Source organism: Nematolebias whitei, chromosome 19 (assembly GCF_014905685.2).
Source record: "Nematolebias whitei isolate Nwh7 chromosome 19, NemWhi1, whole genome shotgun sequence".
Classification (NCBI taxonomy): Eukaryota; Metazoa; Chordata; class Actinopteri; order Cyprinodontiformes; family Rivulidae; genus Nematolebias; species Nematolebias whitei.
Window position 1 is genome coordinate 2,109,933 of NC_056516.1, and position 27,030 is coordinate 2,136,962.

The 27,030-nt window shown below is 41.9% G+C and overlaps 1 protein-coding gene across 1 annotated transcript in view; it reads right to left on the reverse strand.

Annotated features, from left to right (window-relative positions):
• The window catches only part of col22a1 (collagen, type XXII, alpha 1), a 132,145-nt gene that overhangs the window by 27,798 nt on the left and 77,317 nt on the right, over positions 1-27,030 (reverse strand). Inside the window, exons 33-53 of the mRNA XM_037692817.1 lie at positions 25,634-25,687; positions 25,391-25,444; positions 25,257-25,310; positions 25,122-25,175; positions 24,951-25,004; positions 22,919-23,023; positions 15,222-15,266; positions 14,772-14,849; positions 14,665-14,700; positions 14,542-14,595; positions 14,106-14,150; positions 8,055-8,090; positions 7,868-7,981; positions 7,522-7,575; positions 7,283-7,336; positions 7,140-7,193; positions 6,957-7,010; positions 6,727-6,780; positions 6,583-6,636; positions 4,484-4,537; positions 4,353-4,397 (exon numbers count right to left, since the gene is read on the reverse strand). Coding sequence (XP_037548745.1) covers positions 4,353-4,397; positions 4,484-4,537; positions 6,583-6,636; positions 6,727-6,780; positions 6,957-7,010; positions 7,140-7,193; positions 7,283-7,336; positions 7,522-7,575; positions 7,868-7,981; positions 8,055-8,090; positions 14,106-14,150; positions 14,542-14,595; positions 14,665-14,700; positions 14,772-14,849; positions 15,222-15,266; positions 22,919-23,023; positions 24,951-25,004; positions 25,122-25,175; positions 25,257-25,310; positions 25,391-25,444; positions 25,634-25,687 — 1,206 coding nt within the window. The remainder of the gene's footprint in view (positions 1-4,352; positions 4,398-4,483; positions 4,538-6,582; positions 6,637-6,726; positions 6,781-6,956; positions 7,011-7,139; positions 7,194-7,282; positions 7,337-7,521; positions 7,576-7,867; positions 7,982-8,054; positions 8,091-14,105; positions 14,151-14,541; positions 14,596-14,664; positions 14,701-14,771; positions 14,850-15,221; positions 15,267-22,918; positions 23,024-24,950; positions 25,005-25,121; positions 25,176-25,256; positions 25,311-25,390; positions 25,445-25,633; positions 25,688-27,030) is intronic.

Below are 27,030 nucleotides of genomic sequence, written 5' to 3' on the forward strand. Positions count from 1 at the left end.
CCCCCCCCCCCCCCCCCCATATCTCTCTGATCTGCTACAACCATATGTCCCACCACGTTCCCTGAGGTCAGCGGACCAGTTGCTCCTCACAGTTCCAGGATCTCATCTTAAGCGCAGAGGTGACAGGGCCTTCTCTGTAGCAGGACCAAGACTTTGGAACGAATTACCTCTGCTTGTCAGACAGGCCCCCTCCCTCTCGGTTTTCAAGTACCGTTTAAAAACCCACTACTATTCGGTGGCTTTCAACACCAGATGATCTGTGTTTTGATCCTGTATGCTCCACACTGGTTTGTTGTCATTATATGCATCGTTTTTATGTCTATATTCTGATTTACCTCATTTTGTATATTGCTTTGTGTGTTACCTGTTGTTCTGTCTGTACAGCACTTTGGTTGGCCTTGTCACTGTTTTAAGTGCTTTATAAATAAAGTGGTATGGTATGGTAAAATAATCATAATGGGTGATTTCAATATTCATGTAGATGTTGAGAGTGATAGCTTAAGCATAGCCTTTAATAATTTAATAGACTCATTTGGTTTTACCCAAAACGTCCGCACATCTGCTCATTCTTATCATCACACTCTTGATTTAGTTCTGACCTATGGTGTAGACATTAAGGACTTGGTAATAATTCCTCAAACTCCTATTCTGTCTGACCATTTTTTAATAACCTTTGAGTTTACATTAAATGACTACACAGTCACTGAGAGTAAATTTCATCTCAGCAGGTGCTTATCAGAAAATGCTGTAACCAAATTTAAACAATCTCTTCCATCAATGTTTTCCTCTGTCTTGCAGAGTAATGCATCAGAGAACAGAGACTTAGATCATCTAGTTGATCATCTTACAACTTCAATGAAAACTTCACTTGATAAAATTGCTCCACTGAAAAAGAAAGTAATCAATCAGAGGAAACTGGCTCCTTGGTTCAATTCTGAGTTACGTACTTTAAAGCAGCATCTAGAAACCAGGAGAGAAAATGGCGCTCTACTAATGTTGAAGAATTTTATTTAACTTGGAAAGATAGTCTGCTAACATATAAAAAAGCTCTCCGTAAAGCTAGAACTTTATATTACTCATCTTTAATAGAGGAGAATAAAAATAACCCTAGGTTTCTGTTTAGTACTATTGCTAGACTAATTAAAAGTCCCATTTCTGTTGAACCATGTATCCCTACAACTATAAGTAGTGATGACTTCATGAGATTCTTTATAAATAAAATTATTTCAATTAGAGAGAAAATTCAAACCATCCTTCCTTCTACTATCTCTAGTCCCCTGTCAAATGAGACAACTTTAAAAATTTCACTAGAGCCTGATTTATGTTTGGACAGTTTTTGTCCTGTTGAGCTCTCTGAATCATCAATAATAGCTTCATCCAAACCATCCACATGCCTGCTAGATCCCATCCACATGCCTGCTAGATCCCATCCCAACCAGACTGTTTAAAGAGGTATTCCCCCTAATTAATGTCCACATTTTGGATCTACTTAATTTGTCTTTAATGGATGGTTATGTACCACAGCGCTTTAAAGTTGCTGTAATTAAACCTTTACTTAAGAAGTCTGATCTTGATTCAGAAATTCTGGCCAACTATAGACCTATATCTAATCTAACTTTCATCTAGAAAATTATAGAGAAACTAGTTGCAGGTCAGTTGCGTGAACATCTACAAAGAAATAATCTGTTTGAAGAGATTCAGTCAGGGTTTAGAGCTCATCATAGCACAGAAACAGCACTAGTAAAAGTCACTAATGATATTCTCATGGCCTCAGACAATGGACTTGTGTCTATACTGGTCCTGTTAGACCTCAGTGCTGCATTTGATACAGTTGATCACAATATTTTACTACAGAGACTTGAACATGATGTTGGGATTACAGGAACAGCTCTAAAATGGTTTAAATCATATCTATCTGATAGAGTCCAGTTTGTAAATGTAAATAATAAATCTTCTTCATACACCAAAGTTAGTCATGGAGTTCCTCAGGGCTCAGTGCTTGGGCCAATACTCTTTACTTTATATATTCTTCTATTAGGTAAAGTTATTAAACAGCATGGGATAAATTTCCATTGTTATGCTGATGACACACAATTGTATTTGTCCATTAAACCCAATGAATCCAATCAGCTACTTAGACTACAAGCATGTCTTAAAGACATAAAAACCTGGATGACCCTTAATTTTCTCCTTTTGAACACAGACAAAACTGAGGTTTTGGTTTTTGGACCTGAGCACCTTAGGAATTAATTTTTCAGTCTTTCTCCCTCCTTAGATGTAATAAATCTGTCCTCCAGCTCTAATGTTAAAAATGTTGGTGTAATTTTGGATCAGGACATGTCTTTTATCCCCCACATTAAAAATGTTACTAGAACTGCCTTCTTCCACCTGCGTAATATCATTAAAATTAGAAATTTCTTATCTAAAAATGATGCAGAAAAACTGGTCCATGCATTTGTCATGTCTAGACTGGACTATTGTAATGGTTTATTATCTGGATGTCCAAATACTTCCTTAAAACGTCTTCAGTTGATTCAAAATGCTGCTGCCAGAGTCTTAACTGGCGTTACTGGGAGAGATCATATCTCTCCAGTTTTAGCTTCTCTCCAGTGGCTCCCTGTCAAATCCAGAACAGAATTCAAAATCTTACTTCTAACCTACAAAGCTCTCAACAACCTGGCTCCATCTTATATTACAGATCTTATTGTTCCATATTTTCCTAACAGAGCGCTTCGCTCTCAGACTGCAGGTTTACTTGTGGTTCCTAGAGTTTACAAAAACAGAATGGGAGGCAGATCTTTCAGTTATCAGGCTCCTCTCTTGTGGAACCAACTTCCAATCTCTGTCCGTGAGGCTGACATACTGTACAGCAAATCATTAAAGTGCACTATAGACTGCAGACGTTGTTCCAATCTGCCAATCAATCTCTTGCTCTGTTCTAGCCTCATCTCTACACAAGATCTAGAGATAGTTTGACTACTTAATTTGGGGCAAAGCCTATTTCCAAAACCAGATTTGCATCTCAGTCTTTTAAGAGTAAAAACAGGGCTTATACTTGGAGGGGATCTTCATCCCAGCTTCCTTTACCCTAGGCTGCAAACCACTCTAGTTGCTGCTGGAGCATCCAGTGCAATGAGGCCAACAGGACCACATCATCTGTAAAAAGTAGCAATGTAGTTCAAAGCCCATTTCAAACTTGAGATCCTCCACCCTGAAATTCTGTACTTTAACAATGTGAACAGACTTTGTAACAAACTCATAAACGTTCAATACAAAAACAACTGGACTTTATTTGCAACAGAATACATTTCAGTCCTCATCCGAGGAGCTTTCTCAATTCAAAGAGCAGTGAGTGAGGGATTCAGGTTATAAGGCTGAGTGAGATACACCTGAACCGCTCACTCTCTGCTCTTTGAATTGAGAAAGCTCCTCGGCTGAGGAGTGAAACGTCTTCTGTTACAAATAAAGTCCAGTTGTTTTTGTATTGAACATTTTTGAATTCATCATGTCCTGGATGACTGAGAAGCTTCACCAGCATTTTGTAACAAACTGCAACTTTATCAGAGTCCAATACTAAAACACTTACTGAACGCTTAGGCAAAGCAAAGATAACTCTTACTTTAGTTGTACAGGAACTGAATGGCCCTTTGGAGGGTTGTAACTGCATACTCCCGAAGTACCCTTACAAGAAACCACTTGGAACATGGTGGTAAGTCTTCTCCAAGTCAACAAAACACATTAAGACTGGTCGGGCAAACCTCCATGCCCCCTCAGATATACTTACAAGGGTAAAATAGTGGTCCAATGTTTCACAACCAGGGAAAAACAAAACACCTTTTGAAGCAAGTTTAGCATGTTTTATTCTCTACTAAGTTATATTTGTATGTACTAACTAAGTGTCACAAAGACTACGGGTGAATCAAGTCTGTTCTAGTGCAGTTCCTCTCTCTTCCTGTTTGGCAACTTACACATATCAAGTGTGAGCAGAACACTGTCCACCATCACACATGCTGTGCTGGGGTGGAGTCTCTGTTGGTGTTTTAAACTTGGGCATCAGCTTTCTAAATGTTTGCTGTCAAAAAGGCAACCTTGTCAGCATAAAGTGGATTCAATTATATATCCCCTGAAATCCAGAGTTATGTTTTGGTTAAATCATAGCAGTACATTACATTTGTTGTAAATCACTGAAATACATCAGATCAAAATGTGCCAGTAACTTACAAAGATAGAGAAGAATACAAATTTAAACAAGAACAGTCTATATTTATTAAATACAAATAAAAAATACATGTTGTTACAGGTGGAATATTTTTTTCAAGTTTTAATTATAGCAACACAAAAACAAAGCTCACCTTAGTTCCTAGAGTTCCAGGTTCACCTCTGTGGCCTTTAAAGCCCTGGGACGGAAGATGAAGCAACAAGTTAGCTGCTGTTAGCGAGTGGAAGTTTTTTCTATCATATTTGATTACTGGTGCTGACTTACTTGGGGACCCCTGAGTCCAGGGTTTCCTGGAGGTCCAGGTTCACCTTGCTTGCCCTACAAAACAACAGAGATGGGTAAAGTTGTGCATAACGTCGGTGCATATTAACAAATCAAATATAGACAGATGGTATGCCAATGTCCCCCATCACTGAAGAATTTGAATGTTGAATGTTTGTAGTTTTTTAGCTGAGTGTTTTTCTGTACTGGAGTTGAACGGGGAATGCAAGTAAACCTTAATATTTATGGTCCAAGTTATTAATCTGTATAGGAGTTAAACTATGTAGAAGAACAGAAGTATTCTTTCTCCTTTTTCGAGGCAGCGCAGAGTGATGGACACTGGAAAAGGGGGGAGCAATTTTATCTACCACCAGGTGCAATGGTGGAGTCAGAGTGGTGTCCTTAGCCACCATGGATTAATCTTCAGTTACTCCAAAGGCCACACCAATCACTTGAGGAAATTATACTTTTAGGCAATAAAAAAATTGAAAGCATAGATTCCTGAGCGACACGATAGCACAGTTGGTAGACCTGTTGGCTCTCAGCTAAAAGGTTGATGGATCAAATCCCAATTGAGGACCTTTCTGGGTGGAGTTTACATGTTCTGTCATGTTTCGTTTACGCGTGGGTTTTCTTCGGGTACTCCAGTTTTCTCCCACAGTCCAAAAACATACATGTTAAGCTGATTGGTGACTCTAAAATGTCCCTAGGTGTGAGTGAGAGAGTGAATGATTGTCTCATTTGTCTCTATGTGTCCCTTTGATGGACTGGAGACCTGTCCACGGTGTCCCCAGTCTCTCACACAGTGATGGCTGGACATGGGCACCAGTGACCCCTGCAACCCGAACAGGAAGAAGCGAGTAAAGATAATGGATTAATGAATGGCATAGAGTCTTCAAATATTAGGGGTAGTTGGTTTACATACATACCTGGCAGTAACCATCTTGGATTTTAAAGTGGCAAACAATTTTTCGATAATTACCTTTTTTAAACCTAGATGCAGCTACACACCAAAAATGGAAGTCGGCACCTCACATATTGTTAGTTATCATGTTCACAACACGCTGGTATCCATGAAGACAGTCATCTTGGATTTTTATGACAATCCACAGGATCGATCGAAAGGAACTTTTCTTATGCCCAAATGCAGCCACACACCAAAATAGGAGTTGGTATCAAACTTATTTTTCTAGTTATCATGCTCACAACATGCATGGATGGACAGAGTATTTTCAATTCAATTTTGAGTTCTGGAATTGCGCCGCTCAAGGTGGCTGCATGTTGGAGCAGCTCTGTTACATTCATTCTGAGATTTTGCTTTTGGAAACTTTAATACCTCTTTTGCTGGATGTAAATCACATTTTTGGATGATTGTTTCCTCTGGTATCAGATGCTGTGCAGCAGGAAGGATTTTTACTGAAACTTTTTTAGTTTTGGACATTTGTTATGATGCATAACCATGGCAACAAGGCAGTTTTCTACAACCAACAGCAGCTGATTAACATCTCAAAAGCTCAAATAATATCTCAACTACAGCCCAAAATCTCAAATGACTTGAAAGGATGTTCTGTGGACACATTCTCATCTACCTGCCAGCTGTACTCGAGTGCCTTATCACTGAGATCCTGGAACTAGCAGGAAACACGGCTCAAGACAGCAGAAGGACAGGATCGTCCCTCGGCACCTACAGTTGGCTGTCCGCAGTGACAAGGAGCTCGGCAGACTGCTGAGAGGAGTGGCCATCGCTCTAGGAGGAGTTCTGCCCGGCATTCGGGCGGTCCTACAGCCCGGGGGAACCGAGAGGCCAGTCGAGTCTGGGTGAACGGATCGGACGGCATCTGCAGCCAGTTTCTTAGGATCCACTGTGGGATGGACCTTTACAAGAGATCCTTCCTGTCTACAGCCATCGGTATCTATAACATCACTTAATGAAATGAGGATAACAAGTTACAACAACAAATATTTTCCCTTTGGGATTAATAAAGTATTTTTGAATTGAATTGAATTCTCTCTCTTTGCTCCGCGACTGGGGAAAATAAAGGCAAACCATGACTCACAGATCCTTAAACCAGATGTTCTTTGGATCAGCTCTGTTTACTTACAGGTTCTCCTGCTTCTCCTGGTCTGCCATCTTTGCCCATTTTTCCAGGTTGGCCCTGCACAGACAGTAAAATGATTATTTAGCAACTGCAAAAATAATTTAAAAATGTTCACAGATATTGTTACTCATCAAAACTTGTTCTTACTATCAAGCCAGGAAGCCCAGGTGGTCCTTGGATTCCTTTAAGTCCCTCTTTGCCCTGCAGAAAGAAAGAGAATGAGAAAACTGACCATGGTGACCAAAGCAAATAAATGATTAATAGCTGATATTACAGCACACACTCACTGACCTACATGCTGTAGGGAGTGGTTTAAACAATAATGACTTTTGGGTAACAAGTTTTCTAAGGGGAAAACACACTTATTGCAGTCTAACCTTTTCTCCAGTGGGCCCTGTGGGGCCAACAGGACCTGGTTGTCCATCATTACCCTGAAGAGGAAAGAAGCAGTGTCAGTGAAGAACAACAGAATCAGAAAACCTGACTCTGGGACCAAACAAAGAGATTAAATACTTGGACCCTCTGAAGTGTATTTTCAGTAAAGATATTGTTCAACATACAGGCGCGCCCATTAATCCAGGAGGACCCTGACGACCAGGTGGTCCTTGGTGACCCTGTAAAACACGTAGCAGTGATTAAAATACAGCAGGCACAATACAGGGAGAGCAAAGAGGAAACAAGGACCCAGTAAAGATAAATCTACCTTGTCTCCTTTCTCTCCAGGGCTTCCAGGAGGTCCTTGATCCCCTTTTACACCCTGTGGTGACAGAGGAGAAAGGATTAAAGAAATCATGTATCATTTGTAAAAGGAAAAAAAGAATCTCTATGCTTCACAAAAAGATGACACAACTATATCATTTAAAATATAAAACTAACAAACAAAAGGACATTGACAGAGAGAACTAATTGATCTAACTTAATCTAAGTTAAGTGTAAATGTACTTTAGTTCCATCGGTTCCAGGGGCCCCTGCAGGTCCGGTTGGTCCAGGCGGGCCCTGTAATGGTGCAGCAAACAGTAATTTTCTGCCTGGGCAGACAGTTCTGAGCATCATCATCCAGTTCAAATAATTCTCTACTGCCACCAAAGGTCCAGCTAATGATGCAGTCAGAACCTCACCATGTGCCACAAAAGCTGTGACTGATGGAGACAAAACTCAAACCTCATTCATTATAAAGTGAACACAAACTTTATACACTTTTCTTAAAGACATGAAGGCTTACTGTAAAACATTAAATCACAAGAGGAGAGCAGTTTAAAATACAGAGATGTTAATGACTTTGTCTTACTTGATAGCCATCTTCTCCATTTTTTCCAGGAGGTCCATTTTGTCCTTTATCTCCAGGGACTCCTGGGAGTCCAGGTGGTCCAGGTGGACCTGCAGGGCAGTCTGAGCAGACGTCCTAAAGACAGCAGACACCTTAATGAAAATGTGGTCAGTATTTTACTCTGTGATGAATAGGAGAGCCACCTTACCTTCAGATTCAGGTCAGAAAGATCTGCTGCCTTTCCCTGAGAGACAGTAAAAGATGACGTCCATCAACAAGCACATTTTGGAGCTGAATTCACTTCAATATTGTTGATATTTTGTCCAGAAATAGGTTTTACAAATGAGGCAAATTAATATTTATCTGTAATAAACGGAATGACATGATGCTGATATGTTGCAGACCTGAACTTAAAGGATTCAAGGTTATTTATTGTCATACACACCACATGTGGTACATGTGATGGAATGAAAATGTGTACACAGGGTCCCAGTTACATTCACCAAAAGTATTAAAATGTAAAATAAACAGTAATAAGATCTAAGATATGAACTAAGATAAACATCAACTAAAAATACACTAAGCACTAGTAGTACAAAAACAATGCACCGAACAGCAGCACGAACATGAGTCTGTGTGAACAAAAGAGTACAAATGAACACAGCAACATGAAAAAGATCAGCAGCAACATGAAACAGAACAGCAGCAACATTAAAAGAATGTTCGAAGTTAAAAGAACTTTGGAACCAATACTGTCTATGTCAGAAATCATGTACTCTGTTTATCCTTCATGTTGTATGGCAAGCTTCCTTTTTCAATCTCTTAACTGTGTCACAGAAGTAACAGGTCCAGGAGAGAAACCCAGATATTCCTCTCCCCAGAGACACTTTCCAGCTCCTTCTGGGGGAACCCAAGGCATTCCCAGGCCAGAGAAGATATATAATCCCTTAGGGTCTGCCACCAGGCCTCTTTCCAGTGGGACATGCCCAGAAAACCCCCAACGGGAGCTATCCAGGAGGCATCCTAGTCAGATATCAGAACCACCTAAACTGATTCACTTTAATGCAAAGAAGCAGCAGCAATCCATCCATCTCCTGCTCCATTCTACCATCACTTATGAACAAGACATCCAGATACTTAAGCTCCTCTACCTGAGGCAAAGATTCTCCTGCCTTGACCCAAGGGGGGGGGGGGGGGGGGGGGCACTCCACCTGCTTCCAGTTGAGAACCATGGCCTCAAATTTAGAGGAACCGACTCTCATCCTAGCCTCTTTACACTTGAATGCAAACCCTCCCAGTGCAGGCTAAAGATCTTGGCCTGAAGACGCCAGTGGAACCAGATCATCTGCATCAAGCAGAGATGAGACCCTGAGGTTACCAAACCAGATGCTCTCCTCTCTACAAGTGCACCTTAAGACCTTGTGCATGAACACCCAAAATAGGATCAGAGTCAAGGAACAGTCCTGGCAGAGTTCAACCTTCTCCAAGTATGAGCTTGACTTTGTGCCAAGAATGTGGACACAACTCCTGCTTTGGTTATCCAGGGACCAGATAGTCCTTAAAAGCAATCCTGATACTCTCACAGCATTCTCCACAGAATGCCTTGAAAGCATGGTCTTAAGCCTTCTCCAGGTCCACAAAGTACAGGTAGACTGGAGAGGCAAACTCCCATGACCCCTTAGACACTCCACAAGGGTGAAGATCTGAATCACTGTTCCTCGACCCAGGTGAAACCCACACTGCTTCTCCTGAATACGAGGTTCATCTATCGGTCAGAGCCTCCCTTCCAACACGCTGGAGTCAACTCAAAAGATTGTGCCACAAAATTTTAACCCTCCTGTTTTCCTTGGGTCAAAATGCCCCCCCTAAGAAATCTGTTTTAAATGGTCTTCATTTTTAATCATGGAAAGCAGGAGGATTAAATTAATATTATCTATTATTATTATTATTATTATTATTATTATTATTATTATTAATTTTTTTTTTCCAAGGTCAGTCTACTAAACCAAACCTCAGAAGCAATATCTGATTTATAAAATTGACGTTTTCATTATGAAACACCCTCCCAATCTCTGTCTCAGCTAATATGCAGTTTTGGTCAGTGCATCAAAGTAAATGCTGACTGGTATTAAATTGTATTTTTAACCTGTTCTAACAATTTATTTATACAGATAAACTAGTTAAAATTATTAGACAACATGAGATAAGATAAGAAATAGACTTGATGTTCCCTCGCCCAGATGTGGGTCACCGGGGCCCCACTCTGGAGCCAGGCCTAAAGGTGGGGCACGCGGGCGAGCGCCTGGTGGCCGGGCTTTTACCCATGGAGCTCGGCTGGGCACAGCCCGAAGAGGAGACGTGGGTCCCCCTTCCCATGGGCTCACCACCTGTGGGAGGGGCCAAAGGGGTCAGGTGAAATGTGGGATGGGTGGTGGCTGAGGGCGGGGACCCTGGCGGTCTGATCCTCGGCTACAGAAGCTGGCTAGTGGGATGTGGAATGCCACTTCACTGGTGGGGAAGGAGCCTGAGCTGGTGTGTGAGGTTGAGAGGTTCAGGCTAGAAATAGTCGGACTCACCTCTACGCATGGCTCTGGCTCTGGAACCAGTTTCCTTGAGAGGGGCTGGACACTCTTCCACTCTGGAGTTGCCCCGATGAGAGGCGCCGAGCAGGAGTGGGCATACTTATTGCCCCCCATCTTGGTGCCTGTGTGTTGGGGTTCACCCTGGTGAATGAGAGGGTGGCCTCCCTTCGCCTACATGTGGGGGGACGGGTTCTGACTGTCATTTATGCTTAAGCACCAAACGGCAGTTCAGATTATCCACCCTTTTTGGAGTACTTGGAGGGGGTACTGGAAAGGGCACCTCCTGGGGACTCCCTTGTTCTGCTGGGGGACTTCAATGCTCACGTGGGCAATGACAGTGAGACCTGGAGGGGTGTGGTTGGGAGGAACGGCCCGCCTGATCTGAACCCGAGTGGTGTTCTTTTGTTGGACTTCAGTGCTCATCATGGATTGTCAATAATGAACACCTTGTTCAAGCATAAGGGTGTCCATATGTGCTCTTGGCACCAGGACACCCTAGGCCGCAGTTCGATGATCAATTTTGTCATCGTCTCATCTGATCTGCGGCCACATGTCTTGGACACTCAGGTGAACAGAGGGGCGGAGCTGTCCACTGATCACTACCTGGTGGTGAGTTGGCTCCGATGGTGGGAGTGGATGCCGGTCAGACCTGGCAGACCCAAACGTATTGTGAGGGTTTGCTGGGAACGTCTGGCAGAGTCTCCTGTGAGACGAAGTTTTAATTCCCACCTCTGGGAGAACTTTGAACATGTTCCAGGGGATGTGGGGGACATTGAGTCCAAGTGGACCATGTTCCGTGCCTCTATTGTTGAGGTGGCTTACCGGAGCTGCAGCTGCAAGTTTGTCAGTGCCTGTCGTGGCAGCAACCCTCAAACCCGGTGGTGGACACCGTCGATGAGGGATGCTGTCAGGCTGAAGAAGGAGTCCTATCGGGCCTTTTTGGCCTGTGGGACCCCGGAAGCAGCTGATGGGTACCGGCAGTCCAAGTGACATGCGGCTCGGGTGGTCATTGAGGCAAAAACTCGGGCGTGGGAGGAGTTCGGGGAGGACATGGAGAATGACTTCTGCACAGCTTCGAGGAGATTCTGGTCCACCACCCACACTGTTTATAGTGGGGGTGGTGTGCTGCTGACCTCAACTCGGGATGTCATGGGTCGGTGGGCAGAAAACTTTGAAGACATCCTCAATCCCACCGGCATGTCTTCCACTGAGGAAGCGGAGCCTGGGGACTCTGGGTCGGGCCCTTCAATCTCTGGTGCTGAGGTCACCGAGGTGGTTAAAAAGCTCCTCGGTGGCAGGGCCCCAGGGGTGGATGAGATTCGCCCAGAGTTCCTTAAGGCTCTGGATGTTGTAGGGTTGTGTTGGCTTACGTGACTCTGCAATATTGCGTGGACATCGGGGGAAGTTCCCCTGGATTGGCAGACCAGGGTGGTGGTACCCCTATTCAAAAAGGGGGACCATAGAGTGTGTTCCAACTACAGGGGGATCACGCTCTTATGCCTCCCTGGTAAGGTCTATTTGGGGGTTCTGGTGAGGAGGGTCCGTCGGATAGTCAAACCTCAAATTCATGAGGAGCAGTGCGGTTTTCGTCCTGGTCGTGGAACACTGGACCAGCTCTACACTCTCAGCAGGGTCCTGGAGGGTGAGTGGGAGTTTGCCCAACCGGTCTACATGTACTTTGTGGACTTGGAGAAGACGTTCGACCACGTCCCTTGGGGAACCCTGTGGGAGGTACTCTGGGAGTATGGGGTACCGGGCCCTTTTGAAACGGGCTGTTAGGTCCCTGTATGACCAGTGTCAGAGCCTGGTCTGCATTGCCGGCAGTAAGTTGGGCTTGTTCCCGGTGAGAGTTGGACTCCGCCAAGGTTGCCCTTTGTCACCGATTCTGTTCATAACTTTTATGGACAGAATTTCTAGGTGCGGCCAAGGTGTTGAAGGGATTCGTTTTCGTGGCCTTAGGATTGCGTCTCTGCTTTTTGCAGATGACGTGGTCCTGTTGGCTTCATCAGATCGTGATCTACAGCTTTTGCTGGAGCAGTTCGCAGCCGAGTGCAATACGGCCAGGATGAAGATCAGTTCCTCCAAATCTGAGGCCATGGTCTTGAGCCGGAAAAAGGTAGAGTGCCCTCTCCAGCTCAGGGAGGAGGTCCTGCCCCAAGTGAAGGAGTTCAAGTATCTTGGGGTCTTGTTCACAAATGAGGGAAAAATGGAACATGAGATTGATAGGCGGATAGGTGCAGCGTCTGCAGTGAAGCGGGCGCTGTACAGGTCTGTTGTGGTGAAGAGAGAGCTGAGTCAAAAGTCGAAGCTCTCGATTTACCGATCAGTCTACGTTCCTACCCTCATCTATGGTCACGAGCTTTGGGTTGTGACCGAAAGAATGAGATCTCGGATCCAAGCGGCCGAAATGAGTTTTCTCCGCAGGGTGTCTGGGCTCTCCCTTAGAGATAGGGTGAGAAGCTCGATCATCTGGGAGGGACTCAGAGTAGAGCCACTGCTTCTCCACGTCGAGAGGAGCCAGTTGAGGTGGCTTGGGCATCTGTTTAGGATGCCTCCTGGACGCCTCCCTGGTGAGGTGTTCCAGACACGTCCCACCGGGAGGAGACCCAGAGGAAGACCCAGGACATGCTAGAGGGACTATGTTTCTCAGCTGGCCTGGGAATGCCTTGGGATTCTCCCGGAGGAGCTGGCCCAAGTGGCTGGGGAGAGGGAAGTCTGGGCCTCCCAACTTAGGCTGCTACCCCCGTGACCCGACCCTGGATAAGCGGAAGAAAATGGATAGATGGATGGGATAAGATTTTTTGTGTTATGCAAATGAAACTCATTTATATCCAATAAAGAAGTCGGGTAAATACAAATACTTCAATTTACTTTAATTGTAAACTTGTCTTAGATACATTTAAACCTGGATGACACTGACTTTCGCTTTTAAATTTTGATAAGCCATAGGTTGTGGTTTTTGGACCAGAGAATCTTAGGAACAATCTGAGATGAAACAAAAACTAGTCGTGTAAGTCCAACAATTTTCAGTCAGGTCATCTGGACAGTTTCTTTTCTTGCTGAAACGTTTCACCTTCCTTCCATCCAGAAGGCTTCATCAGTCAAGGAAACACACAACACAAAAAACTTATTCTTCCCCCAAACAGCTTACTCCAAAGTGGAACAAACCAGTTATGTTGGTGCTAAGATGGTGTCTTTGGCATGCCCCCTCTTCCGATACCGGCCCTCTTCCTCGCCGAGGATCCAGGTTTTGAACCAGTTTGACATGAATGTCGACGAGGAATAATTTTTTACTCATGTTTATGCAATGTGCTTAAGTTTATAGTGGTGGGTGTTCAACCATCACTGTACTGTGTACTATTGTACCAACAATTGTACAGTATAGTACTATTGTACCAACTATTGTACTGTATTGTACAATTGTACCAACTATTGTACAGTATAGTACTATTGTACCAACTAGTGTACAGTATTGTACAAGTGTACCAACTATTGTACAGTATAGTACTATTGTACCAACTATTGTACAGTATTGTACAATTGTACCAATTGTATTGAAGGTTTAAAACATGGACTTGAAACCGAGCTGGATGAACTGCAGCTGTTCATAGTTCAACCAACAAATGAAGGAGAAGTCATATAGAAAACAGTTTGACAGTATCTTTGGTTGTACTCACAGGTTCTCCAGGTGATCCTTTTTCTCCTGGCCTTCCTGGTAAACCCTGAGTATGGAGCAAAAAATTTAAAAAATAATTAGATTTTCTCTTTGGAAAAAAATAAATAAATAACTCAATTCCTGCTCCCGGTGAACAAACATAAAACCCAAAAAGTTTTCTAAAGTTCCATCCTTTTATTTTATTGAGGAATTATTTTCTTTTCCTGCTTCTCCTTTCTGTTTCGCAAGGAACTGGTCCATCACAGGAACACCAAGGCATGCGCGGTGACAACATGCAAGCTCAACACAGAAAGGCTCCAGGGCCAGGAGGCGATCCTTTCTCAGTACAAGGTGACTGCTCTAACCACTGCACCACCATGATGCCATTGTCCAACATTAAATTATCAAATAGAACCAAAAGGACCTTTTCATAGAACTGGTTTATGCTTTAAACTTACATTGTGCCCTGCTGGACCTTGAGGACCAGGAAGTCCTGGTGGACCCTTCAAACCCTGAAACCCAGATAGTCACAATGAAGAAACAGCTGCAGAACTAAAGACGTGTTGTGTGGCAATAATTACCGCAGCTCCTGGAGCCCCATGTTTTCCTGGCGGCCCCTGTAAAGACAGACACGTTAAATGGAGCTAGGTCTAATGACATGGATCAGTTTGTCTAGAAGTGTTCATACCGGTGCTCCCTCTTTCCCCTCTCCTGGCTGGCCACGCTCTCCTGGAACCCCAATTTGTCCACGTGGCCCCTGCTGGCCCTGGACAGAATAAAAAAGAAGAAGTTCTTTATCCTTTAGGTAAGTTGAGTTATTTGGAACAGAATCTGGCTCAGTTTTATCAGCCATAGCTAATAGTTGAGAGTAAAAACTCCATATTTTTTTATGGGATCTAAGATGTGATCTGAGAAGATAGACCAGAGACAAAGGTCTGACACGTCAGTGAATGTTTACTGACATGAAGATCCTGGCAGTTAAATGGGCTGAAACAGAGTAGAGGTCATACCGAGGAGGACACAGAATGTTTTATTTTCCTCATCTGAGATAGAAAGAAGTCTTTCAAAGCAACAACCAAACATCAAAACATAATTTATATGAAAATAAACAATTGTCAAATAATAAAAAGTATAGCACCTTTGCTCCAGGTTGGCCTTGAATCCCTGGTGGTCCTGGTTCTCCCTGTAACCCAACAAATGAAACCAGTCAAAATGTTTGTCACTAGTTAGTCCTGGGCTGAGAAGAACTCCTCAAGGATGGTTGAGATTGTGGCGAGGCCTCTGGACCACACCTGGCTGCTGGGAAACAACAGAATGTGGGCCGGGTTTGTTTGACTGTGTTGTGCTGGAACAATGTCTCCAGCCTGCACCGCCTCGTCAGCATGACGGCCACATGCAACATGCTGGAGGAACATGTTGAGTCCAACAACAAAATGTGTTAACTCGAGCTTCAGCTGCTCCTTTCAGCTGGTGCTTCAGCATGTACTGCCATGGTTATGAGCACAGAACATGTGCACTCAGAAAAACAGAGCAAACCAGAGCCGTGAACATGTATTATCACAGCTTGTAATGAAACTGCTGCCATACTTGCTTTCATTGGTAAAAGGAGGGAATAAAATGGAATGTCCAACCTTATATTTACAGTTTTAATGTATTTTCAACATACTGTAGTTCATATTGAAAGGTCTGATAAGAAATATAAAGACAAATTATGAGTACTTAGTAAACTATTTGGTGTAATCCTTGAGCTAGGTGGGTAATTTCTGAAAATACGTCTTTATATAAAAATACTTTAAAACCAAAAATTTTTATAGTAATGAGAAATACACAGATGAAAAAAACAACAACACATAAATGCTTCCATTTTGATGTATAATTTGTGGATGTAAGAAAAGGAAATATTTGTTTGAAAACGTCTCCACATTAAAAGTTAGTCCAGAACTGTCAGTAGACTTTTCTTTTTTTTTTTTTGCAATACTTTATTTAAGAGTTTTTAAGTTTGTAAAACATTAACAGAACATAAAAAAAGAGAAAAACATGTCAATATCCCTACCTGACACACCCCAAAGTGGAAGGAAAAATAAATAAATAAATAAATAAAATCAGGAGAGCAAAACAGTAGCGACTGGATTAACAGTGAAATGTGGCAACCTTTTAACATGACACATGACTATGCAGAATCTAATCAAGGCACTGGCATGGTGCCCACATATGTCAGATAAGGCTGCCAGATTTTAACAAAAGTTTTATAATCACTTCTAAGAGAGTAGGTGATCTTTTCGAGTGGAGCACAGTTATTCATCTCTAAGAACCATCTTAAAATAGGGAGTTGGGAGTCAGACTTCCACGTAATGACTATACATTTTCTGGCAACACATAGAGCCAATTCCAGGAACTTCTGTTGACTAACTGTGTACCCAGATTTGTAAAGTCTCCTAATAAGCACATTTGTGGATCAAATGTTAATGAAAATCCCAAAAGTTTTGACATAATATCAGAAAAGTCATGCCAGAACGTGTTTACCTTTATGCAATTCCATGTGCTATGCAGAAATGAACCCTCTTCAATGCCACATCTAAAACATAAATGGGATAACTCTGGTTTGTATTTATGTAATTTTTGTGGTGTAATATGTTTGATGGAGGAAATTATATTGAGTCAACCTATATCTACAATTAATGGTTGCATTTATACACCTCTGACATAATTCAGACCATAGTTCTGCATCAATTGCTACATGTAAGTCGGTCTCCCATCTCTCCCTTGATCTATGTAGCCCCGGCTTTAAAGCAGTACACATTAAGACAGAGTACACCCTTGAAACAAAACGAGGTGAGTTCCCTTCATAAAGTATTTTCTCCAGGTTGTTTAAAGGCGGTAGGGCCATATTTGGACCCAAACAAGTTTTAAGGAAGGATCTCAGCTGGAGATAGAATAAAAAGTTCCTACTGGGTAGATCATAGTTCTTCCTCATGTCCTCAAAGGACATCACAGATCCGTTTTCATAGCAGTCCTCCAAGCAGTGAACCCCTCTCTGATGCCATTGTTCAGGAACCCTGCTATCCAGCGAGGTAGGTATGAGTCCATTCTGTTTCAAGGGTGTACGGGGTGAAACAATGTTCTTTACTCCAAAAGCTTTGCGAGCTTTGTGCCATATTTTAATCAAATGAATTGAAACAGGGTTATCCGTTTTGTTAGAAATACTCGTACGGGTCCATTTATAGACGAAGTCCGCAGGTGAACTTTCTTTAACATCATGCAGACCCACATAAATCCAGGATGGTATATTTTCTTTCTCAAAGTAAAATGCAATACATTTCATTTGAGCCGCTAAATAATACTTTTCAAGATTGGGTAACTTAAGCCCACAAAATTTATAATCCCAAGTAAGTTTTTCTAATGAAATCCTTGGGGGTTTACCATTCCATATGAATGTTCTGATATGTTTATTGAGATCAGTAGACTTTTCGATGGTAATCAATCAACTTACGCTGTGACTGTGTGAAAAATGTTGAAGATGTTAAAATGTCAGAGCAGTCATGTAAAATCCAACTTTCTGTGACTCGTACAAACGTTCACTAATGTTTCTAGTCTGAAGACTGTCCGAGCTCCAAACAGACTGTCTGCTCATGTGATTCACTTTTAGAAAGCTAAAAGCAGCAAAAGGCTATCAAAGGCTAAAGGTAACAAAGAGTTAGCTAAAGGTTAAAATCTAGTTAAAGCTAAAGTTCAAGCTAGTTAAATAGTTCAAAAGATTAGCTAGAAGCTAAAAAGAGCTTGTAGGTAGATTAAATGCTAAAAGAGGCAAAAGACTAGCTAAAAGCTATAATTGTCAAAAGTTTAGAAGCTAAAAGTAGCAGAACAGTAGCTAAAAGCTGATGTCATGAGACAAAAAGACAAAAGTGGGCTGACGTAGATTTAAATAAAGTAAAAAAATTTAAATATAAAAGTTACAAAAACTAAAAGTCATAGAACTCTTCTCCTGAACGAGTTGGATGTTTGATAAATGAATGGCTCAAATAGCGTAAAGTATACAGACGTAAAAAAAAAAAAAAATACAATAATAATAATAATAATGCATTTTATTTGTCAGCGCCTTTCAAAACACCCAAGGACACGTCACAGCATTAAAAACACAGTATTAAACAATATAAAATAACTATTAAAAACACTAAACCAAAAAGAAAATAACATTTAACAGTTAAAGTGAAAAGGCTAGCTTGAACAGATGAGTTGATTGAAGGTCAGAAGGCAGTCAATGTTACGGATGTCCAGGGGAAGAGCCTTCCAGAGCTGGGGAGCAGAGTGAGAAAAGGCTCTGTGTCCCATGGTGCTGAGGCGGACAAGAGGCACGTTAAGGTGGATGGAAGTGGAAGAACGAAGGGAGCGTGAATGGGTGGTAATGTGCAGGAGATCTAACAGGTAAGGAGGGGCGAGGTTGTGGATGGCTTTGAAAGTGAACAACAAGATTTTAAATTGAATTCTGAATGTGACTGGAAGCCAGTGAAGTTGCTGTAAAACTGGGGTGATGTGGTTAAATGAGGGGGTTTTGGTGACAATGCGGGCAGCTGAATTTTGAACCATTTGAAGCTTACGGATTAATATGTGAGGCAGACCAAAGAGGAGAGAGTTACAGTAATCGATTCGAGAAATGACCAGACTGTGGACCAGGATGGAAGCAGAGTGTGGAGAGAGGGATGGATGAAGATGGTTGATATTTCGAAGGAGGAAATATGCAGACCGGGTAATACTATTGATGTGAGAGTGGAAAGAGAGAGTGCTGTCAAGAATGACACCCAGACTCTTGACGTGAGGGGAGGGAGAAACTAAGGAGTTGTTGATGGTGAGTGAGAAACTGTTAACTTTAGATAAGGTGGATTTAGTGCCAATGAGTAGAAACTCTGTTTTATCACTGTTTAATTTCAGGAAGTTAGACGTGAACCAGGATTTAATTTCAGCTAAGCAGGAAGTGAGGGAGGAGGGAGGAAGTGAAGAGTTAGGTGCAGTGGATAAAAAGAGCTGGGTGTCATCGGCAAACAGTGGAAATGGATGTTAAATTTATGAAAGATATTACCAAGGGGGAGAAGGTAGATGATGAAAAGAAGGGGCCCCAGGACAGAGCCTTGGGGCACACCTGAAGTCACAGGAGAGGAATGGGATCTGAATGATTTCAGTTGGATGAACTGAGTGCGGCCAGAGAGCTAAGACTGAAACCAAGCGAGGGGTGTGTGGGTGATGCCAATGGATGAAAGTCTGTGGAGGAGGATGTTGTGGGAGATGGTATCAAAAGCTGCACTGAGATCGACGAGGATGAGGAGAGAAAGTAATCCAGAATCTGCTGCCATGAGAAGAGAGTTGGTGATAGTGAGGAGAGCAGATTCTGTGCTATGACCGGGGAGGAAACCAGACTGGAACTGTTCATATAGACTGTTATCGGTTAAATGAAGGTGGAGTTGAGAGGCAACTGTTTTTTCCAGAATTTTGGAGATGAATGGAAGGTTAGAAATAGGACGGAGATTATTGAAAGTATTGGAATCCAATCCAGGTTTTTTAAGGATTGGAGTGATAACTGCAGTTTTGAAAATAACTGGGACAGTTCCAGAGGAAAGAGAAGAGTGAATTATGGCAGAAATGAACGGAAGAAGTGACAAAATGCAAGATTTAACAAGCGCTGTAGGGAGAGGATCCAGTGAGCATGTAGAAGGCTTGGATTTATGGATAAGTTCGGCTATTTCAGAGGCAGGAGGAAGCTGAAAGACAGAAAAAGGTTGACTAGGCGGATAAGGTTCAGAGGAGGAAGAAAGAGGAGAGACAGGACAAAGTTGCTGATGAATTTTACTGATTTTATCGTTAAAAAAGAACATGAGAGAATTACATGTGTTGTCTGAGTAGAAGTGAGAGGGAAGAGAGTCAGGGGGGTGAAAAGTATTGTTGAGCAATGAAAACAGGATCTTTGTGTTACCTTTGTTAGAGGAAATGAGGCCAGAGTAATAAGAATGTTTAGTTAGTGAGATCAAGTTCTTGTAGTGTGATGTATGAGAAATGTACATGTCCCTGTGGATGGTAAGACCGGATTTTTTATAGTCGTTCAAGTTGACGACATTTGGCTTTGATGGTCCGAAGTTCAGAAGTAAACCAGGGGTCAGAATGAGTAAAGGTAACAGATCGAGTTCTAACAGGAGCAAGGGAGTTGAGAATGTGGGTTAAGTGATGATTGTATTGAACAGTGAGTTGATCCGGAGTCAGAAGATGATCAGGGATCAGAGTGGAGGAAATATCAGTGGAAATCCAAACAAGAACATATATAATAAACTAGAACAACAGGAAAATGCTGAGTCAGCATTTTGACTCACACGAAGAGTAGACACTTCAAAGTTACTGCACTGGTGCTGTTGATGACCACCTCTACAGTTGGAGATTTGCAGCAGTGAACTTGAGCTGCTCATTTAAAATGATGTCACAGATTTGGCGGGTGTGTGTGTGTGTGTGGGGGGGGGGGGGGGGGGCTTTAAATTCCTGCAGCAGCTCAGACAGTATTGTGTGAAGGACATGGCACAAATCCAAGCTTCGTTTTCTAATTTAGATTCTGGAAAAGAATCATGCTGAGTGTTAGAGAAGGCCCTCCGTAATAATGAGGTGGACTGGGATGGGTGAGCTTTGTTGTAGCTTTGCTAATGTAGTCCTGACTGACTTCAGTCAGTCAGGACTACATTAGCATACACATACAGGCCCTACCATGAAGCAAGAGAGTAGAAGACAGGTGGTATGGGCCTGCTGTGGGAGAAATGCTGAATACATTCAGCTCAGTGAATGGTTGCAGATGTACAACGGTAAAAAAAATCCCAAAACTTTGTAGGAAAGTATTTTTTCAGCATAAGTTGGAGCCATTGTGTCGTTATGTAAAGGAGAAATCAGGAGACGCTTCGTCTAAACACGAGCTAAAATGAGCCAAACAGTGAAAAGCTAAATAAATGGAAAAAGTGGTTAAAAGCTTGAAGCTAAAGCCTTAAACAAGAAAAACAGTAGCTAAATGTAACAGTTACCCACAACAAATAGCTTACATAAGCAAAATAGTAGTTTAACCCTTTAGGTTTAAGCTACTATTCAGCAAACCAGTAGCTACAAGCTAAAACATGCAAAAACATAGCAATACAGAAGCCATAACTACAATTAGCAAGAAAGTAATTAAAGCAACAAAATAAAATAAAACTATCAAAACAGTAGCTAAAAGCCAAAGGGAACTTAGGAGGACAAACATAGTGTATGCATGCTTCAGTGGATTCAAAGGAACAATGATTTTTATGGGACAATCAATCAACCTTTATTTAGACAGGTAATTCCCATTGAGCCTCGAGGACTCATTTACAAGAGAGACCTGATTTAACAAAGAAAGATGACAACAATGGACAACAGCAACAACAATAAACAGTTATAAAAAAGCATACTACAGTTTTTTTTTTTTTTTTTTTTTTAACAAATAGGATGGCTAAAAGGAAAAAGGTAACAAAACAAAAAACAGCTAGATTCCAAGACAAATGTAGAAAACTAACAACAGGAACATGTCTGCATTGGACCCTGCCAGGTGTCCAACAGATTCTTAAAGACACTTAGAGAGGTCAAAGGTCGAGAGCTTCAAATCTTTTTGTAAGATGTTCCAGGAAACAGGAGCAGAGTAGGAGAAGGCCCTTTTGCCTAGTTCAGTCCTCACTGAGGGAACACTGCAGGTAATGATGTCCTGAGAGCGCACTCCGTAGCTGCACTCACGCAGAGACATGTAGGAGGAGATGTATGAAGGCAGCAGACCAAGAAGTGATTTAAAGATGAAAATGTACCAGTGAGAGAGTCTGCGTGAAGTTAATGATGTCCAGTTAACCAGTGAATACTGGGTGCAGTGGTGGGTACGATAATCACAGCCAGTTATGAATCTTAGTGCACCATGATAGACAGCATCCAACATCTGCAGCATCCAACATCTGCAGGGTTCTTGTAGGAGCGTTCATGTAAATAATGTCACCATAATCAATGGAGGGAAGGAAAGTCACAGATACAAGGCGTTTCCTAACATTCAGGGTTAGACAGGATCTGTTTCTGAAAAAGAAACCCAGTTTAACTTCCAGTTTCTTTACCAAGTTTTCCACATGGAGCTTAAAAGAAAGATGTTAGTCGACCAAGATACCCAAATATTTATAGGAATCAACAAACTCAATGGGGACACCATTTGAGGATAAAATCGGAGGAAGAACTGCTGGGACCAACTTTGACAAAAAAAAAGCATCCCTTTGGTTTTGTCGGCATTTAGGACAAGTTTGAGGTGGAACAAATCAGTCTGGATGATGTTGAATGCAGATTTCAAAAGCTGGAAAGCCTTAGCAACTGTTTTAGCTCGACAATAAACAACTGTGTCATCAGCATAGAAATGTACGGATGCATTAGGGATGTTTTTACCTACATTATGTATGTAGATTGTAAAGAGGGTGGGTCCTAAGACTGAGCCTTGTGGTACACCATTGTTGACTGTTAAATAACTGAAGGAAGTACCATTATGTTGAACACATTGCCTCCGGTCTGAAAGATAGTTAGAGAACCAACCAATGGACTGACGGGATCTCAGTGTGGTTCTAAGAGGAAATATTTATAAGTAAAAGTAACTTTTTAGAAGTAAATACCGTCCAAACACCAAACGGAATAGAACCCACCTATTAAATGTTACATTAACATTAAATATGTAGAAGTAGTCACACAAACGCACAAAAAAACTATAAACAGGAAAACATTAAAGTGAACACTGACACAAGATTCACACAAATATATATATAGTGTATTTATGCTGCTTACATTTTGACCATCTTTCCCCTTCCCTGGTGGTCCAGGAGCTCCAATCAAACCAGGCTCTCCTGGCGAACCTTGAGGACCAGATTGTCCTGGTTTTCCCAGCTCACCCTAAAGGAGACGGTTGGAAAAAGGCAGAGATTCAGGGTTACAGAGTCTAAAGTGGACAACAGGGACTGAAGCTGATGAGGTACAGTTCTATACAGTTTCAAAAACAACAACATAAATAAAAAAGAAGAAAAATGCACAAAGCTCCAACATCCATGGCATTTTTTCTTTTTAATTTTGAAAAATTAATCAAAATTTGGGATTTCTTTTTGTATTAATTTAAGATAATAAATTCATGTATAGATTTTATGAGAAGTGTAATAAAAATCACGATTAAAAGACACATTAAGGCTGCAGCTATAGACTCATTAAGCTCACCATGGTAACCACTCGTCTGTCTGTCACTCCCTGACAGGCCTGAAACAAGCAGCCGCTGAGTGAAAACGTTGTCATATTTCAAAGAATGTCTGAACGGCAAGTATCACAGGTGGCCAGTTGTCACGTGCACATGAAGGAAAGTTAAACAGAGCCTTCATTTCCAAATGTAAAGAGAACAATTTGAGGCCGACTACAATGAAAGTCAGTGGGAGTTTGTGTCTGGGCACTTTACTACGGTGGCCATGAGGTGTATATGAACAACATTTGAAAAAACGGAATTGCATTTGAAAAACAAACAAACAAACAAACAAACAAAAAAAAACAGAATTACATCTAGCCCAAGCGGAAGTGGTCAAAATGGAAGTGGCCAGAATCACATAAGAAAAAAATGGAATTACATTTGTAAAAACTTAATTACATTAAGCAAAACAGGAAATGGTGGGGTTTTTTTTTTTTCAAACTTTATTAACAGTATAAATGGTTTAATGTAATTCTGTTTTTTCAAATGTTGTTCATTTACACCTCACGGCCACCGTACTTTACACTCTGAGGAAGCTTGAAAGGAAACACTGAGGTTTGTAGCAGTCTAAGACACAGTGGGTGAAAAAAGACAATAACTCGTTTCATTGGTAAAAGAAGGGGTAGACAATATATTTTATGTATTAACTGTGAAAGAAGAGCGAAGAGCTGTTCAATTCAGCTGTTGCTGAGCTGGAGACGAACTCCCTCATTGACAGATTAGTGCATCCTGAATGCACAAAGGAGCGTTACCTCAGGTCCTTCCTCCCTGTTAAAATTTACACCATCACTGCTCCCAACAAACTCAATATTAATATTAAATACATGCCGACCTCTGCTAAAACACACACTCTGCCTGTACTAGTGTACTGTCAATAGTCTGCCATTCTCCATGTTCCAACACATACTGAACATTATTATTTATATTGTTTATCTTATTTCTTTATATATAGTTTTTAACATTTTAGGAACTTTTTGTGTGAATCTTTTAATCTGTTGCTGCTGTTACACTTGAATTTCCCATCTGTGGGACAATAAAGGCTGCTTCTATTCTATTCTATTCTATTCTATTCTATTCTATTCTATTCTATTCTATTCTATTCTATTCTATTCTATTCTATTCTAAGACTGTGGGAATAAAGTGTTTGTGAAATACTTAGTCAAGTTCAGACAGCTCTGAAGTCAGTGTGTGAAAACAAAAAAGTCTCTGTTTTGCTGAAATCTCTCTAGTTGATCAATGAGGTCTTGCTATGAGTTTGATGCCAATAGTTATGCACAGTGTGTGATGTTTCTGCCTCTGACACTGTTGGTCCATGCTCAGATTGAACCACAGCACATTTTAGCTCAATATTTTTACAGTTGCCTGAGTTATAGTGATTTTTGTGCAGGGTAACTGCAACAAGCTCTGGTGGCCATCTTGAATGGGTTGAGTCCAAACATTAATCAGTTGACGATGTACATGCAGTTACTTTCTGAGAGTTACATTAAAATCTCTTGAGGGATTTTAGATATTCTGCAAAAGCAACTGGCCAATGAGCACACACACACATACACATCCATAAATCTGTTTAGCTGTCAAATTCAGAGTTCTGACCTTGTCTCCTCTCTGCCCAGCTGGACCAGGAGGTCCAATGATCCCTGGTATTCCCTGGAAAACAGACGACTGGTGGTTTCACTCTGAAACTATCAACCACACTCAACAGAGAATGCCAGTAAATGCTAACAGGCTAACAGGCATTGAGTTTAAATATAAATAAAGACTTACCACACTTCCAGGTAAACCTGCGGCCCCCTGAGGACCCGGAGCACCCGGTGGACCCTGATAGAAACAGTTTGATTAGTACAGTTCACCTTCCCTCCTGATTTAAGATTGTGAATCTGATCAAAGCCAGTTACTTACCGGATCCCCAACTCGACCCGTCTCCCCGTTGAGGCCCGTGTCACCCTTTGTACCCTGGAACCAAAACATCCAGTCAAAAACATTTCACTTTAAACACCTGAACAGGAGAAACGGTCATTTTGTGAGATCCTCACAGGTGGTCCTGGAGGTCCTTTAAAACCTTGTTCACCAGGTAACCCTTTTGGACCCTGTAGAGATGACACAGAAAGTGTAGATAGCTGACATTAATCAATGTCACTGAATTCTTTAGAACATTTTTTGGGTTGAGGACTTCAGAGCTGAGCCAAGAACTCTGCTGCCATCTGGTGGATCTGTGAGTAAACTGCACATCATCCCACTGAGCTCTGAGGACAAAAATGACATTAAGAACCGTTTACCATGTCTCCTGGGTTTCCTTGGTCCCCCTTCTCTCCCTTCTCTCCTGGTTTCCCCTGAAGAAAACAAAATGGATTAAAGACTTTGACAACAAATGTATTGCTTGCCCCTTTTCATGCCAGCTTTTTACCCCATAATCTTCTTCCTATATTGAAAATGACATTTACCTCCATTTTGGTCAACCCTTGAAAATATCATTTCATACAACCTCATGTGATGTTGCAATGTCTGTGTGAGCCCCTGGAGTGTGTGTTGTGAACTACTCTCAGCTACTACCACACACTCTTAGCTCCATGTTTGTAAGATTCATTGACGTTTAGCCATTTGAGTGCTGGCTAGGGTCACTGAGTCATCTGCATTTGGGTTGACTCTGAAAATGAAGAAATTGTAAACATCCACCTAATAATTACTTTCTGACAGTTTCAGTAAATTTCATATAATGGTTCATGAAATATTTTGCTAACAGACAGACAGGATCAACACCATCAGTGAATGTCACTGTTTTAAGTAAAAACGCAGCACACTGTGCAGAGGTTGTTAGGGAGGATGCTCAACTGACAAATCAAATGTGATCTTAACTGAGACACTGAGTTATAGCCAGTAGTTGACTGACAGCCAGCTTAACTCGAAGTTAAAGGTTGTAGATGTGCATCCAATGACTACTTTCTGAAAGAGTCATTAAAATATGGCTGCTGGTTTGGGAGATATTTTCCTAACAGAAAAGGTGAATTGCTCTGAACAGCGTTGGGAAAAGTTTTTAAAACAAAGCTGCTGCAATCATTTAGTGCTCAGAATAGATACTGAGGATGTGTCTCAGCTACAACAAAGTTTACTTCACCATCTGTAAAACTGTCTGATTCATGCATTTTTGTGTTCACTAAGGTTGCTTAGCTGTGGCAGCCATTTTGAATGATGTCTATTAGTTAAACAGTAGTAGAGGTAGAGGCAGAAATGAAGATGTTGAGGTTCTCCTTAGGAGCGACAAGGATGGAGAAGATCAGGAATGAGATGATCAGAGGTACAGCACAGGTTGAACAACTGGGAGATAAAGTTAGAGAGGACACACTGAGATGGTTTGGACATGTCCAGAGGAGGGACAGTGGTTTGGACATGTCCAGCGGAGGGACAGTGGTTTGGACATGTCCAGAGGAGGGACAGTGGTTTGGACATGTCCAGAGGAGGGACAGTGGTTTGGACATGTCCAGAGGAGGGACAGTGGTTTGGACATGTCCAACAGAGGGACAGTGGTTTGGACATGTCCAGAAGAGGGACAGTGGTTTGGACATGTCCAACAGAGGGACAGTGGTTTGGACAAGTCCAGCAGAGGGACAGTGGTTTGGACATGTCCAGCAGAGGGACAGTGGTTTGGACATGTCCAGAGGAGGGACAGTGGTTTGGA